Source organism: Akebia trifoliata, chromosome 16 (genome assembly GCF_017979445.1).
Source record: "Akebia trifoliata isolate Shusen 1 chromosome 16, ASM1797944v1, whole genome shotgun sequence".
NCBI lineage: Eukaryota > Viridiplantae > Streptophyta > Magnoliopsida > Ranunculales > Lardizabalaceae > Akebia > Akebia trifoliata.
This window is the reverse complement of record NC_141390.1, coordinates 25,200,091-25,217,016: the sequence shown is the minus strand read 5'-3', so window position 1 is coordinate 25,217,016 and position 16,926 is coordinate 25,200,091. Positions and strand designations below refer to the sequence as shown.

Genomic DNA, 16,926 nt, shown 5'->3' with positions numbered 1-16,926 from the left:
CAATCGGGACATGAGAGAATATGTCAAGCTAATTTGACACCAGTACAAATATAGTACCGAGATCAAAATCTCTCGAAGGGATTTAGAGTCGACTAAACAAAAGAACGGGAAAACATTTACTGACTTCATCAACCACTGGAAAGTTAAGGCTGCACAAATGTGGGATAGACCCTTAGAGAAAGAACAATAGTTATTATCTCGAAAAACCTCTCCCAAGGTTATGCTCAACATTTAGTCTCCCAAAACCTTCCTACATTTGAATTTCTATTGCAAGTTGGTAGCTAACTGGAAGATGCCTTCACTTCCGGGGTCCTTTCCAACCCTTCTGAAAATAAACTCAAAAAGTCATTCATCAACTCCAAACCCAACACTAATCACCCTCATGTAGCCAATACATCTGTTACAACCCGTCCAATCTGCTACTTCGCCCATTAACCAAGCTAATACTAGTCAATCTCGACCACATAGGAAATTTACTTATCTTGGGATGTCTTTGAGCATTGTCTTTCAAAAACTATTAAGTAAATAGCTCATTGCACATCTCCGACCTCGACCTCTACCAATCCACTCCCCACTTCTCACAATCCCAACTCATTTTGTGAGTTTCACCAGAATCCTGGTCACCTTATTGATCATTGTGTAGTCATTCATCACCTCCTTCAAGACCTCATCGACGCCAAAAAAGTTATTGTCCCTTCTCCTGCGCAGTCAAATGTTACCATCAATCATTTACCCCACATACCAACCTCCTCAAACCTTGAACATGGTGTCCAATACCCATCTCCTATTTAACCCAGTCTTCCTTATCCACCAAGTCATCATAAACAACCTAACCCACCTAACCCTCCTCTTATTGGAAGGATAGTTCCCAAGGAAGTTCTTACCACTGGTTGTGAACCATTCAACCTAACTTCAATAAAATCTATTGCTTGTCCCCACCTCATTATAATAACTCTACTCTTATCACTTATGTTCCAACTCAGATGGACTTGGAAAAATCTAGTTTCTTAGAAGATGAAAATCCTTACTTGTTGGACTAAAAATATGAACATTTCTCCCTCTATTGCAATGAACATAAATATGTGACTCGAGAAGAAAGAACTTTCAAAATATCTGAACTTGATACTACCTTGACGAAGGGTGAAGATTCAAGTCTGAATAAGAAAATGTTAAAAAAGGGCAAAAATTTTGAAGAAGAAGTTCAAGACTAACAAACTGCCACACAGTTTCTCACATTGCCCAATTATTCCTCGAAGATCACCATGCTTCAATCCTACTGGTTGAAAGCAATGTCCCGAGTCCTCAGTCTGTAATGAAACCCATTGTGGGTATTTGTCTTTAATTTTTCACAGTCATGTCACCTAGTTTGAGTCTAGTTTTTTTATTAATCTCGTAATGTCTTATTTTCGTTAGATTGAGTCTAGCTTTTATATTTATACTGAGTCAAGTCATTTTGTCGAGTCTACAATAGCGTATGTCGCTTCATCTGAATTTCATTAAATAAAAGAAATTTTTGAATACCTTAAGCACATTAACGAATTAACTAATAATCTTGCTTTAGGAGAGGATCCTCTAACAAGGAATCCCTTCCCGAATCAATCGAATTATTTGAACCAGAAAACAAAGGTCAGGCTCAACCTCTAATTGAGGAAGTGAAGGTCATTGACCTTAGAACAAAAAATAGTTCCTAAGAAATTCAGATTGGAATTAACTTATCCCCAGAGGAGCACGATGAGATGATGAATTCGTCTAGAAAATTCAAAAGACTTGTTTGCATGGTCCTATGAGGATATGTTAGGTAAGCTTGGGTATTGTCCAATACGAAATAGATATTCACCTTATGAAATGGAAACACCACACATGAAGCTAAAATGGAATCACATAATCAAATAACAAGTTATGAAATATATCAATGTTAGATTTTCAAAATAGCAGGGCACCCAGAGTGAATTACTATTGAAGTAGCTAACAGGAATCTTGAAACCATCATCATGAAAATGTATGAGACACATCGAGATTGTCTTCCGCACCCTCGGCATGCCAAACTTTGACTCAAGTTACTTAGTGCCCGCTATTATGTGGTATGAGAGGAAGCTTTGAAGTAGGAGTTTCATTGCTTAAAGTATTAACATAGAGCCAATCGTGAGAAACAAATTTGATCGGTCGTTATCTCAATTCAATCAAAGAAAAATGGCTTAGAACCAGTCTACGAAAAAAGGGTCATTCATGCTTTTGTTAGGAAAGTGAAGGTGGTCAATATATAAGTTGAAGATTTAGCCTACAAAGAAAATTGAGCAATTGTCTTCAACCCAATAAAGATTGCAAATCTAACAGGGAAGGTCATTTCGTCACCACGATAAGACTGTTCGGAAAAGTTGTCAGACTTCAAAGATCATAACGACACCAAAATACTAGAATTATTCAACCTTAGACAAATCGAGCGATACTATATCTAAGGAGGTCATCTTTAGCCAAACCAATTTTCCTGTTACCCAACTCAATATCTTTTTTTTTTAGCCTTTTGCAATTTTTACACAAAAAATTGCCTTTTTCTTTCTCAGCCCGATCACCCAACCTAGGGGAAGGAATGTATTTGAACTACATTTTGGTTTGATCCCAAAATTCTAGGGTACGTAGGCAACCTAAGAAGTTACATCAGGCCTGACCACACCAAAAAAATATTCCCCCGCAAAGAAACCAAAAAATTCCAAAGAAAAAGATATTGTCAAAATGGGAAATAAAAATCAAAGATATTGTCAAAACAGGGAAGAAAATTCAAAGAAAAGATAACAAAATTAATAACAAGAAATACCACACAAGGAGCATTTGGATTTTGAGCCTTAAGTCTCTTTTTTTTCTTAGCCTACTCCTAAGCCCATCTATGGAAGTTCTCCTAAGTACCGCACAAAAAGGTCGAGGAAAATAGCAAACAAGGTTAGGCAGTTACTCCAAAAGTTCAGAAAGAAATTTTTCAAAAAAAAAAAAAAAATAAAGAAAAAGAAAACCTGCTAGGTTGAAAACCCAAAAGGACTACTTAGGCAAAAATTAAGGCAAGCTTGCAAGGTTGAAAATTCGAAAAGACGGTATTGGCAACAATTAGAGCAAAACAACAACAAAAAATGATAAGCTCGCTAAATCAAAATTTTCAAAAGGTGATCTAGGCAAAAGTTAGAGCATGCTCGCTAGATTGAAAACCTAAAAAGACAATCTAGGTAATAACCAAAGCAATCAAAAGGAAATTTCAGTCTAGTTGAAAATTGAAAAAGCGATCCGAGCCAAAACATTGAAATTACGAAGCACTAAGTTGCATTGACTTTGAGGCGACCAATTAATCATCATACAATCAATACCCAGTTTGAATCAAATATAGACTCAGTGGATAGAAGTATCTCGTCTATGATGGATTTGAAGAGTATCACATCCCTAAGTAAACCGACGGGAAGAAACAATAGATTTTGTGATGAATTTTAAAAGGAAATATTGTGTTTCAATTTCTTTGAGCCTGACTCGAAATCTTCAACATAAAAAGTCAAAATTAAAAGTTAAATTTTTATTGCACTTGCGGCAATTAAAGATTTCAAACTTTTATAACAATGGTACTTTTTTTTTCTAAAGAGTATAGTTTTCCCCTTATACTAGGGGTATTCGTTTTCAAACTATGTTCAATTATCCCCAGTGCAATGTTGCCTGCCAAACTAGGGGTATCTTGTTATGAAGCCTGATCAATTTCAACCCTAAAAAATAAGTTTAACCTTTAATCAAAGGTTACCCTTTTGATAACAATTTCAAAAACCCTTAACGTTCAGAAAAATGTATAAATGTTAACCAGACCTTCATAAAATCCGACTCTTTCCGGAAGTGTTATTAATCTCCTATTTGTTTTGTCCAAAATAGTTCATTACTCTTTCACCCCAAATAGGTAAAGTCGAACTCCCAAAAAAATAGTTTATTACTTTTTCTCCCTGAACAGGTAGAGTAGAACTCCCAGAAAAAATAATTCATTACTCTTTCACCCCGAGTTGGCAGAGTAGAACTTCCAGAAAAAATATTTCATTACTCTTTCACCCCGAGTAGGTAGAGTAGAACACTTAGAAAAAAAGAGTTCATTACTCTTTTACCCCGAGTAGGTAGAGTAGGACTCCTAAAAAAATAATCAATTACTCTTTCACCCCGAATAAGTAGAGTAGAACTCTTAGAAAAATAGTTCATTACTCTTTCACCCCAAGTAGGTAGAGTAGAACTCTCAAAAAAATAGTTTATTACTCTTTCACCCTGAGTAGGTAGAGTAGAACTCTCAGAAAAATAGTTCATTACTCTTTTACCCTCGAGTAGGTAGAGTAAGACTCCCACAGAAAAATAGTTCATTACTCTTTCACCCCGAATAAGTAGAGTAGGATTCCCAAAAAAATAGTTCATTACTCTTTCACCCCGAGTAGGTAGAACATGACTCCTCAAAAATAATTCATTACTCTTTCACCCCGAGTAGGTAAAGTATGACTCCTTAAAAAAATAGTTCAGTACTCTTTCACCCCAAGTAGGTAGAGTAGGACTCCGAAAAAAATAGTTTATTACTCTTTCACCTAGGGTAGGTAGAGTAAAACATTCAACTTATGCTCAGACCCGCAGAGATCTTTATCGAATTTTGCTCAAACCTATCAAGATTTTTCTTGGATTTTTCTTAAACCAATCGAGATTCTTCTCTGATATTGCTCAGACCCACCAAGATTCTTTTCAAATTTTGCTAAGATCCGCCGAGTCTTTTCTTGAATTTTGTTCAGATCCTATTAAGATTCTTTTCGAATTTTTCTCAGATTTTGCTCAGAATATGCTCAGATTTCACTCAGTTTTACTCAATTTTTAATTCATAATTTTCTCAGGTTTTGCTCAGATCTTATGTTGACCTTATGCAATTTTTCATTATTAAGTTTGTTATCCTCTTAGGATTAATGTGTAGAATGGAGGTACACCTTTTTAAATCATCATTACACTAATGCACACATATGCACTCGCACTGCATTTGCATTAGTCAAGGAGAATTTTTCAAAATTCAAGGATTTGGCATTTTTAGTCCAAAGAGAACTTACCCTCAAGGATTTGGATGTCTCGATAAATTGTCAAATCAGGCTGCAAAATGAGCTCTCACTGGCTTTGACATTCAGATGTCGCACTATCTACCACAATAGATTGGCCATCTAGTTTACTTCCACCCTTTACTAAAGAGGGGCATTTGTAGACACCCCATTTTTGCATATGCCTAATTCAACAATTCGTCATCCAGCTGCTGTGAATTCCTTCTGATGAATGCAAAGAACTCGATGGCTTGCGAGTACTATCATCGACTTTTTCCTTTTCCAATCCTTTCACCTCCCCTACTCGTTATGATTCGACATAGAAATTTACACATGCTTAAGGATCGCTACACCTTACATTCGATTTAGCAAACACGTATACTTAGGTTCGCTACACAATTCGATCACTTAAAGACCTAATTACGCTAGAAAAAATGTGACTTTGAGACTTAGAAATAACCATGTTGGGATTGAAAGAAATTTCACGCTAAAATTCGTAAAAATATGCAAAAATCAATAAAATGATGAAAATACCCTTCATAAATTTCGGACCTTCGAAAAATCTTAAAAGTACCACCATCGCACTCAGAATATGATTTCGAGTCTAACGTGACCCAAATCGACGAAAATAAAGAAACTAACAAGAAATCACAAAAACGATCGAAATGCCCCTCAATGCCCAATTGAAACCTAGAAACCTTGATTCTTAGGAAAACATGATAAAAATTCCAAATCAAATCAAAATCAAATTGAAGTCAAAGTATAATGAAAATCAAATTTACATTCAAAATCAAACTCAAATTAAAAATCAAAATCCAAAATTTTTAAAAAAAAAATACAAATCGATCAATAAAAAATTCATACTAAAAATTACTCAATTAATTAAAGTGCAAAATCAAATTTTAAGGTAAAAAATTAATCAACCATTAAATTTAAACTCAAATTCTATCGAAACCTAATTAACAAATTTAAAATTCAAAATCGAACTCAATCGACCAAATCAAATTGAAATTAAATATTAAGTGAACAATAAAAATCCGAAATAAAATGCAAATCCAAATTTAAATTGAATGAAAAATTTTAAATATCGAATTAAAATCAAAATGTCAACAAAACCCAATTAAAAGTCAATTAAAAATCAAATTAAAACTCAACCAATGGAAACAAAATTAAATTGACCAATCACAACTCATTGACGGAGGACCATCGTACTACGAGTAGCATGGGATACCCACCTTCATTCTCCTAAAAGGAAGCCAAAGCAAGAAAAGAATGTATGAAAAGAGAAAAAGAAATAAAGTCTTTGAAAAATAAAAATATAGTATCTATAAAAGGAGTTGAACGCCCCCACCTTGAGGTCTCTTTTTTTTTGTGGGTAAAATGACATTCTCTACTCTTCTTCTCTTCTTCTTCACGTGGTCTTCTTCTTCTCTCTCAGCCCTCTCTCCAAAATAATGTGGAATAGCTGCAACAGCTCCCTTTCTCCAACTTTCTCAGGTTCTTCTCTTCCACGCCCTTTCTGTTAAAAGCTTTCTATCTCTGCAATGCTTCACCCTCTATATGTCTTTCTCTCCTTACTGATTTCCTCCCTCTCACAGCCATACTCCTTACTTCACTACTTCCACAACATCCCAACACAACCTCTCTCTCAGCCCTCCTTTTCAACCACAACCCCAATAACACAATCACGTTTTGTTGCACATCTTTCTCAGCATCAATTTCCAACAACATCTTAGCCTTGCTGCCACTCATCTCTGTCAGTCCTCATCTTTAATCGCGCCCCACCTGTAACATCACTCTCAGCCTTCATCTTCAACAATGTCCGAACGTCATCGCTATATTTTGCTGCCCAGTCCCTTCACGTCATTGTAACATAGTCCCTTGCTGTCCAACTCGTTATAATCACATCACATTCTGCGCAGCTGCTCCGACTCACTGTTACAACACTTATAAGAAGGCCACTCTCTCTACCTTCATCTCTCGCACCTCCACAACAATGGGTATTCACAAGCCTTTGGGTCATACATAAAGGAATCGAGTCCTATCATCTCTCTCTCTCTATAGATAAGTTTCTTTCATTTTTATTTTTTATTTTTATATCCATAGGATTAGTAGAATGTTTTTTTAATCCATTTTTTTATTTTCATTTATTACATATTGATAGGATTAGGAGGATATTTTTAGTTTATGTAATTTTTTCAATGTTTTTATATTGATAGGTGTGTTTTAGTTTTTTATTTACTCTTTTTGTATATTGATAGGATTAGGAGAATATTTTTTATGCCTCTTTTATTTTTTATTTTTTTTATTTTTGCATGTTCATAGTATTAGGAGACTTTTTTTGCTGTTAAAATGCTATGATCATATAAATATCACCATATACATAGACTTAGGGATCTTTTAGCCGATTGAGAGTCTAACATGTATTATCCATTATTCCTCTACTACTCTAACTTAAGCGTCGGAGAGTTTTTGATAGATATCACGTAAGTGCTAGCAAAGAGGTAAAAGAAGCGACTTCAGATCTGTGAGGTAGAGTCCGTCAACACCATTCACCAGAACCTGACCCCACAATTATTTATATAACAACATCAAAGAAAAAAATTAGAAAGAAAATTTTAATTCATGGCAACCATCATACATGAATTGTTTATAACCAAGATATGGATATTCAAATAACTTAGGCTTTGATATCACACATAAGATTTCACACATACAAATCTTTAACATAACTTTTCAACTATGATTCCTAATAGGATCGAAATCAATCACATATATCAAGAATACTATTCATGTAAATTATAATAAAGTTAGGGTACTTACCTTGTGCCATAATGAAATCGTTAATTCAAGAATAGTTAGAGGTGTATCTTTCTAATCCACCTGTTTGTCAAAGTGCTCGAACCCAAATGTTTTAATTCCTTTAGTTCTAGACTCACCTTCTCCCTCTTCTCTATATGGAACGGCTAGGGCTCTATCGATTGATTGATATCACAATTTCATAACTTTCTTCCTTATGTGCGTTTTCCCACTCTCTCTATTATGAGGTTGTCGATCCCCTTTTATAGGTAGAGATTGCGGGCCTAGAGTTCTCATTTTAATAAGATTCTTATCCATCAAGGTTTCTACTGACCTTAAAAGAATACTTTCTAATTCCAATGATATTGGGATCCCTTTCAATATTGATATCTATTATCATTATTGAATTCTTGTGCCATTAAAAAATCAAACTGCGAGGTCAATGGGCCACATGATTTATTGAATTCTAACAAATTCTCCATAATGGAGCAAGAAGTGAAACTGTCAAAAAAATTCTCCTTAAATGGATCACATTTTTCATTCCTATAGATTTTAGTCAGTTTCGATTATCAATCAATTTGATTTGCAAGAGACCCAATTCTAATTGCATGGGTAACCTATGTTACAAAATTTCGATGTAGTGGGATTCAAATGCAAAGACTAGTACTCGTAGCACCAAACTTTCTCAAAATGCACCTAAACCGGTAATAGGTTATCAAGAATAAATGAACAACCTCAGCAATCTATTATTGTTGATTTGTTCTAAATGGATTCAGTAAGAGGTCACTAAATGGGGCTTTAGATGCCTAGCTCAACTGGTTTGACAAATTGCTAAGCAGCTTTGAGGTCGTGGGTTCAAAACTTTTACATTGCAAATATCAACCAAAATCTAAAAGCATGGATTGAATGGATCAAAAATGATTTACCTAGGAGTTTCAAGAGCTCTTGAAGAAGACTGGTTTGGGAAAGAAAAATCTAGAGTTGAAGACGAGGGCATTTAAATCATTTTTTCCTTGGTCAACAATGAAAGACCAAGCTGAAGAGACTCATGCCACCAGTTTGGAAACATAGGGATGAGTCTCAAATGTTCATCAAAATGTGGGAAGGTACACTATGTGAAAAAAGCCCATATTTGACGGTCACAACCTGTAAAATTTTGAGAAATTTGACGGACCATCCCATCAAATATGCTCGTCAAATATTTTCTTGTAGAATTTTTTTTTTTGACGGCCCTAAACAATCAAATTATTAGAGGATAAGCTTTTAAAAAAACAAAAGAATTCCATAGTCTATGACCGTCAAATATGGAGATTTAACAAACAATCGGACGGTCCTCTAATTTACTAATCACAATAAATAAAACCGTAAAAAAATTAGAAAAACAAACAAAAATCATAATACAAAGATCACTCAAATAAACCAAATCTTGACCACCCAAGAAACTCAATTCACATCAAATCCAATTTAATACAAAATACAAAACGTATCATTGCAACACCACCAACTAATTCACAAACGACATATTAAAACAAATTGTTCAACTAAAACTAATACAAAACTACTTCTCACTGAAGATGCAGGACGCCAATCGTCAATGCACCCTCCCAAGCCCATTCATCATATTGTCAACCTTGGACTTGCTTTCTGTTTCTCTCTCTGCAAGCAAACCAATGAAAATATGGAAAATAAAAATAAAAAATGAATATGATTCCTCATCTAACATTCTAACATGTAATCACAATAACATAATTTCACATATATACATAAGCCACATAACTTATAGAAATGAAATTCTGGATATTTGGAAGATTTTGAAAAGTGAAAAGTAACTTACAAAAAAATGGGAGCAATTATCACCATCCATTTAGGACCCAAACAAAAATGATGATGTTCAACATTAATCACTAAATATAGGATTAATGTACCTCAATCCACACTCAAAATCCATAAAAGACAAAAATTACTAATACACACAATGTAGGTATTTTATGTTTAATATATTTTCACATTTCAAAGTAAGAACACATAATGGCATTCAGAACAAATTCACAGTGGATTTTGCTTTTGATTGCCCAACACTTGATTCATCCACTGTCCATGTCACAAGTAACTCAAATACGGAAAGCATAAAATTAAAAGCAAATTTCGAGAAACATCCAATGACATAAACAGAGAACTTACACATAAAATTGTTTCCAAGATCACGACAATGATACTTCCAACTCCACCAAGAACAAGATTTTTCAATGTTTCAGAACCCGTTGGACCGCAATTAAATAAGCAAATACTAGCCTTCTCAAGGGCTGATTGCCCTTGCTCCCCCTAGATCCTGCAATTGCACTTGAAAAAATCATCTACGGAAGATAAGCAACAAAAATTATCGGGCTTATGCAATGTCAGTTCTAAAATCGTCAATCTTTTATAAACCACTCGATCACACTGGTGTTGATATTCTCAATATTAGATAAGTAGTGACCAAAGTTTTATTTTATAATATAACTTGATAATACAAGTGGATGAAACATGGATCTAAGGATCCTGATAAGTTATTTGTCGGAAAAAGTATAACCTACCTCAACCAAATTTTCAATCAGAATCCATCTCAATCTTTTTTTCTCAATTAGAAACAATGTATTTAACGGTGAAGAAACATCTCATCCCATTTTTTTTTACAGAAATGAAATTTGTATTAAGTGGTTGAGATGACTAACATTTCCTTTCATTCCACTTGAATAAATATATGCTCTCTGACTAAAATCTCAATCCAAATCATAAAAGCTTGTCTACGAGTAACTCAAAATCAATACTTTATATAACAACTATACTGATCGACCACTTCTGACATCTATATAACTTTTCGAGGACATTTTAGCAAGATTACTCACTAAATCTCCGACAAGTTTTCAATATTTATAGACACCTTTCAACTAATTATACATCTTTCCATATAAATAACACCAAACAACTCCATTATTTTATAATTATTACAGAAATCGCTATAACAAACAAACACACACTCATAATTTCATAGTTAACATCGGTTCACACAAATTACCCTGGAAAATCAGAGATGGGATGGGATTTGAGGGAGATAAGAACTACTCTACATCTAGGGTAAAGAGGAGAAAGACTGAAAGGTACCTGAGCTGTCGATCGTATTTTGTCTTGGACTCCGCCATTGTTGCCTGTAAAAGTCAAGGGCCGCAAACAAGGTGGCAAATAGGCATCTATTGAGCTCTCACTGTTGACTTCTGTCAGGCTGTCTGCCTCATCAAGTTCATCGTTTTCCACCGCATTCTGAACACGAAGGGCACATATTTAGATTTGATCATAGTTAACAATACTAACAAACTTCAGAAACAGAACATTTGATGTTGATTTCTTTTAAAAATACTTTAGAATCCAGAGCATGAACGCTAGCATGTGTGAGTGAGTGAGGTACTGTTATTTAGATTTGTGTCATATGGCCTAAATCATCGCTATTGTCCATGCCTTATCCCAGATATTGAGGTCTAGAACATGAATCCTGTTTCACCCTTCAACACTAACTTAAGACAAAAGTTCAGTTAAGGTATGTGTATTCATATCTTACTATTATCATCTATGGGACCTTTCATCCTCTTAGACCCTTTGGATGGTACGAAGCCTAGATAAAGAAGTATAGCTACCCCAGGTTGACTGCTGATGTAAATAATGTGAAATAACTTAATTAGGGAGGGGCCTAAATATTTAATTTTCTATATTTTATAATTCTGATAATGTTTCACTCAAAGGGTGTCATTCTTCTACAACATACCCATTCCGACCCATGTCCATAGCTTGGTTTCCTCTTCCACTTGCCCTTGCTTTGTCCTAGACAATACTGCCAGATTGTAGTCAACCAGTCCCAGATAATCCAATCAGCAATCACCAAAAAACCCTTCATTGATATTATTACTCACAACTTGTTCAAATTCAGATTATAAAAATTTGTTGATATTTATAAAATTATATCAAGAAAGAAAAAAAGATCATGCACCATGATAACAATTTAGTGTGAGCAACATACCACAAAAGAGAGGTGGTGTTCAAAGAGCTCACCGTGAATTGCTATTTTTAATATCGTTGTCTCTTCGACCATTAGACGCCTGCACATAAACATTTTTTTTAAATATTACATGAGTGGAGAATTGCACCAAAGGGATGTCTACAAAACAACCAAGCACAAACCTACACCGAATTGGCAAATAATTAAATTTCAAACTGTAATCTTCCTCCATCAATAAACAACTATACATTAAAATGACTTCAAAATTAAGATCTTACATGTCCCCTGCCCTAGCATGTTCGACAATCTCATGGCGGAGGTTAACATCCTCCATCAATAAATACCTATGATCTCACCGTTCAAAATCAAACGATATTTGACTTTAAAAGTTACAATATAATTGATTTATTATGTAGAAAAGGAAATACTTTTCTTATAAGGATTTATTTGACTTTAATATAAACTAGTTTTTTTTTATATAAGGATTATCAGGAATATCATATAAACAATATTTCATCTAAAAAAATATTTTGCAGCTCAATCATAATTATTCAGACTCAATCATGGTAGCTCAGATTTCACAATATAGGATTAAGAGACTGTTTAGGAAAAAATGTTTAAAGAGTGGTAATGGTAAGAAAAATGAAATTAGATTGATTGTAGCATCCTCTAACTACTCCCCTCATCGAGCATCCAGTTACCAACATCCACCACCTTGGCAGCTCCTTGAATGTGAGGAATTTGATAACAAATCAACAAAGCAATTAATGCAATTGTTTGAGAGATCGACAACTTGGCCTCGAAAACATATTTGAACTCAAGACAAAGGGGCAAGTAGGCATTGTTCTTGTGACTCTTTCCTCTGATTAATAAATTGAAAAAGAATAAAAAAAAATATGTTTGTAGCTTTTATAGAAAAACACATGAAAAAACATATGTATAGGATCCATTTTTCTGTTACAAAGCCATAGCCAAGTGTGAGCTTATATGTATGTTTGAGCCAACCCTTTGATTGACTCATGGGTCTTATGGAACCCATAAAAATGGGGAACTAACAATTAGATTGACATATAAAGACCTTACCCAAAACCATGAGCAGCAATTCGACTGGCATATGAAGACTTGTAACTGTTATATTACTAACACAAGCACATACCGGGAAAAAAAAAAAAAAAGGAAATAAAATGATAGATCATCTTCAAGTACATGATATTGAAAATTAGTAAATTTACTTAAACACAAAAACAAACCATGGAAAGGGCGGTCCATCAAACAAATAACATCTCAGTAGCTTTTACATTACAAATATTACAAAGGAATCATTACCGATGATTTTTTCCCTGAGGATGCAAAAGAAAATTCATGCGCTGAAATCATTGTAATAACTTCCCAATATTCGCTTGCAATTCATGGAGCTCCAAAGGGGTGTGCTGATTAAAAAATGATACAAGTGTTGAAGAACAAACAAGTCAACTTCAAATCCGATGAGCTAGGCAAGGGCAAGCTAAAAGAATCACTATGGGGGACAATGCACAAAGTATGTTAGGCAAGAACAGAAGTTAAAGCTCTTCCAAACATATATGAAGCTCCTACAACACATTAAACGCATTATAAGCTTTGTATTATGAAGTACTCAAATGAGATACCATCGTTAACACGTGCTCACCCACAAAACCAGCATAGATCCAATATCTTCTTCCCTTTCCGCAATATGAAAGTCTTGTATCTACAATGAAATTTACTTTATAGGAATATTTAGCACAAATTTGACGTGAATATGGGCAAATTGACAGGAAGATAAGTGATGAACAAAATTCAATGAAGTAAAATACACACTTACCATGAAGTAAAGAAATGGAAAGAGAGATGAAGTTGGCAAACCTGAAAATGTATATCACATAGAAAGGGAGGTTAAGGGTTAGACAGATTGAGTCATGACAACCCAGGATCAGTTGAGAATCAGTTATCAAGAAATCTCCATCAGAAGGAATTAAAGGATAAACACAGATTTTGTACTATTTTAATAGCCAACTTGCATACCTTCCCTTCGGGTTTGTTCCTTTACGAAACCAGAGGAGAATGGTATCTTCTGCAAGCACATCCTGGTCGTAGAGAGATCTCACAATTTCAGGGAATAACTTCATTAGTTTGGCATCCTCGTAGCATTGGATCTGAACTTTGTACAGGAGTTCCAGCTCCAACTTTCCACTTGTACAAAAGGTATTCAGAAGTTTTGCCCATGTTTTTACCTGTCCAAAAACACACATTCCACTTGTACACTAGGTTAATGTGAACTTCTCAACTAAACTGAGAATAATTAAAATATTACCTTAATGCACTAGTAAGGGATGATGACCTTGACAAAGATGTTGGTGACCATTTTATTGATGAAACGTCAGATAATAAGGATGCCAACGAAGATGACATTGAATTTTTATTATTTTGACCAGATGATGGTTCCTAATTTGGATTCATGATTATATTGTTTTCTATATTTTGAATAATATAAATTTTAAACATGTTGTCGGAATTGATATTAATAAGGATTAGGTGATTTATTATTATAATTTAATATGAGATTTGACAATATAATATGACAACACCACTTAGTAGCAACAAGCCCACAGCCTTAACCTTAATTTGAATTCTCCCTCCCCCCCCCCCCCCCAATTTTATTGTAATTGTGCTGAGCATATGCTTTCAATTTCATAGCTTAGAGTAGAAGGGAAACAAGGGCTGGGCTGTCAGGGGAAGAAAATGACAAAAAATAAAATAAAATTGAAACCTTAATTTTTTTAATGAAATTATGAAAAATTAGTGAATAATATATTGAAAATGGCTAATTTAGTTGGTACCTGGGGTGAAGTCCACATTGTAGCCATTGTTCTTCTGCAAACAAGCGCATGCGAAGAAATCGGCTTTGGCCTGATATTGCTTTAGAGTTGAAGTGTAAGCTCCTCCATTCCCTTCCATCAATACCTGAACTTACAAGGAAAAATGTCAATGATGAGGATGAAGATTTGTTCTGTTCTGTTATGGATGTGTCTTGTATTCTATTGGTAGAATAAGCAAGTTCAGCTCTGCACTCATTTTAGTGTTTCTACTTTCTAGGAGGAAAGTGAAATTTAGGCAATCTTGTAGAAATATGCTCCCAGTAAAAAAAGGGATTGATTATACCTTTGAAAGAAGAATTTGTAAACCAGCATATTTGTTGTCCCAAGAGAATTCAGCAACTGCCCATTCAGTTCCACCCAAGGATACCGCATTATCTACCACATACTTTAGATAGTATTCTTCACCTGTTGCTCGATATAGCCAACCAGCAGACCATAGCAGTTCATCCTGAAGTTCACCATCACATAATATATAATTAACCAAATTAATGAGAAAAAAAAAAAAAAAAACTGTTGATGGTGAGGATTAATTTCTTACCGAATAACCAGATTCTGAAGCATAGAACTGCCTAGCACTTGTAATTGACTCGTCATACCGACCTCTAAATTTATCCGCAAATGAGAAAAGCTGCAATAATTTCTTAAGAATTAAGCAAATTTTTTGCAATGCAAATGATTTGCATTATGTAACCAAGCATATATCAGTAAAATGAAGAGCAATCCTGACATGGAGAAGGTTTCCATTCGTAGGTTATTCTTTGTAAATAAGTTCATCCATCATCTCTCTCCAAAGCGATAGATTCAAGATAAGTACATGATATGTATTGAACATTACCAAGGTTAACTACATGAAAAAATACAAGAGAAAAATGGGGGAAAAAAAAAAAAAAAAAAGAAAAAAGAAAAAGAGAGGTAACAACTTAGATTTAAATAATGTCATAGTCAATGTGACTAAACTGTTTTAGAGACATGTACACATTTTTCCTTTTTTTTATGAATACATGAACACACTGGTGTTAACACTTTCATTAGATCTTTAAACTTTTTTCAAGGGAGTCAAGACCTAAGAAGCATGTATGCCTCTTTCTCATTATGGTGGACCTGAGAAGAATTCTTTTTTCAATCCAATGAGAAGAAAGGATGACATTTTCCACTTAGGCAATATGTATGAAAAATAATTACATCTAATAAATATCAGATATTAATAAGAATCAAAAGAAGTATCAAACCAAGTATAGAAGAAATGATAATAGGCCAATCGATTTACCAATTTGGTGGAATATGTCACGTGGTAGCCATGCAATGAAGATTTGACAATTCACCAACTTTTCATGTACTATAAATAAAGTTTTTTTTTTTTTTAAGATTAAGGTGGGGTTAGGCAGACCCTCAACCAGAAAACAATGGACTACAAACGATCATAAATGTGCCTACTGGTATCTTTACAAAGGAGCCTCATTAGCTCACTAGGGATGTTCATAGGCTCCATAACAGCTCTGCCTAGGGAGAGGAGGACGGAAGTAAGGAAATCAGTTGCTTGGTTGCACTCTCGGAAGCAAAAGTTGAAATCTATCCTGAGGAAATGAGTTGCTATGGCTCTAATTTCTTTTATCAGTCTCTTCTCTTTCGAAGGAGCTTCGCACTCACCCTTGATACAATCAATCGTTAACTTTTAATCAGCTCTAACTTTCATCAGAGTGGATGTTAAGCTCAGCAGCAGTTATCAGCCCCTTCAACATGGCTTGTAACTTGTGTACCAAAATTGACTTGGCATGGGTGTTTTCCGCAAGGGCTCTAATGGCCCCACCATTGCTATCTCTAATGATAGGGTGCATCTCATGCACCTCCATCCATCATTCCTCACTGTTTTAATGAGTGGAAAATATCCATAGAACATGCAAGCAAAACAGATGAAAAAAGAAATAATAATACATTTCAGCAGAAACAACAAATTAAATCTACAAGAATGACAAACATTTTGGGCATTCACTTTATATTCTTCTCTTATTAAGGATGTATTCCCTTTCTATTTTAGAACAAACCTACTTAGAAGTTTGCTTGATTTGGGGGGTAAAGGAAAAAAAAAAGGAGAGAAACTATCACTTGAAATGGAAATGATTTGAAAGTCATAACATAA

General features: G+C 34.5%; 3 protein-coding genes across 11 annotated transcripts in view; all 3 read right to left on the bottom strand.

Annotated features, from left to right (window-relative positions):
* LOC147383031 (uncharacterized) overlaps positions 1-15,414 on the bottom strand; it is a 99,211-nt gene extending 83,797 nt beyond the window's left edge. Inside the window, exons 1-7 of one of the 9 annotated variants that reach the window (XM_086427122.1) lie at positions 15,328-15,414; positions 15,073-15,237; positions 14,751-14,874; positions 13,936-14,144; positions 13,736-13,776; positions 13,542-13,636; positions 12,237-13,325 (exon numbers count right to left, since the gene is read on the bottom strand). In XM_086427122.1, coding sequence (XP_086283248.1) covers positions 13,269-13,325; positions 13,542-13,636; positions 13,736-13,776; positions 13,936-14,144; positions 14,751-14,777 — 429 coding nt within the window. In that variant the 5' untranslated portion in view covers positions 14,778-14,874; positions 15,073-15,237; positions 15,328-15,414 and the 3' untranslated portion in view covers positions 12,237-13,268. Of the gene's footprint in view, positions 1-12,236; positions 13,485-13,541; positions 13,637-13,735; positions 13,777-13,935; positions 14,145-14,750; positions 14,875-15,072; positions 15,238-15,327 lie in introns of those variants that run through there. The other 8 variants (XM_086427125.1, XM_086427128.1, XM_086427123.1 and 5 more) reach the window with 8 other exon arrangements.
* Positions 9,533-12,229, bottom strand: LOC147383032 (uncharacterized). Its single transcript, XM_086428378.1, has 4 exons — positions 12,174-12,229; positions 11,917-11,995; positions 11,010-11,165; positions 9,533-10,222 (listed from the first exon to the last, which is right to left on the bottom strand). The coding sequence occupies exons 1-4, from the start codon at positions 12,227-12,229 to the stop codon at positions 10,112-10,114; spliced, it is 402 nt and encodes a 133-aa protein (XP_086284504.1). The 3' UTR covers positions 9,533-10,111.
* On the bottom strand, positions 15,067-16,639 carry LOC147383030 (endoglucanase 13-like). Its single transcript, XM_086427264.1, has 3 exons — positions 16,547-16,639; positions 15,328-15,417; positions 15,067-15,237 (listed from the first exon to the last, which is right to left on the bottom strand). The coding sequence occupies exons 1-3, from the start codon at positions 16,637-16,639 to the stop codon at positions 15,067-15,069; spliced, it is 354 nt and encodes a 117-aa protein (XP_086283390.1).
* Between the last annotated feature and the right edge of the window lie 287 nt (positions 16,640-16,926).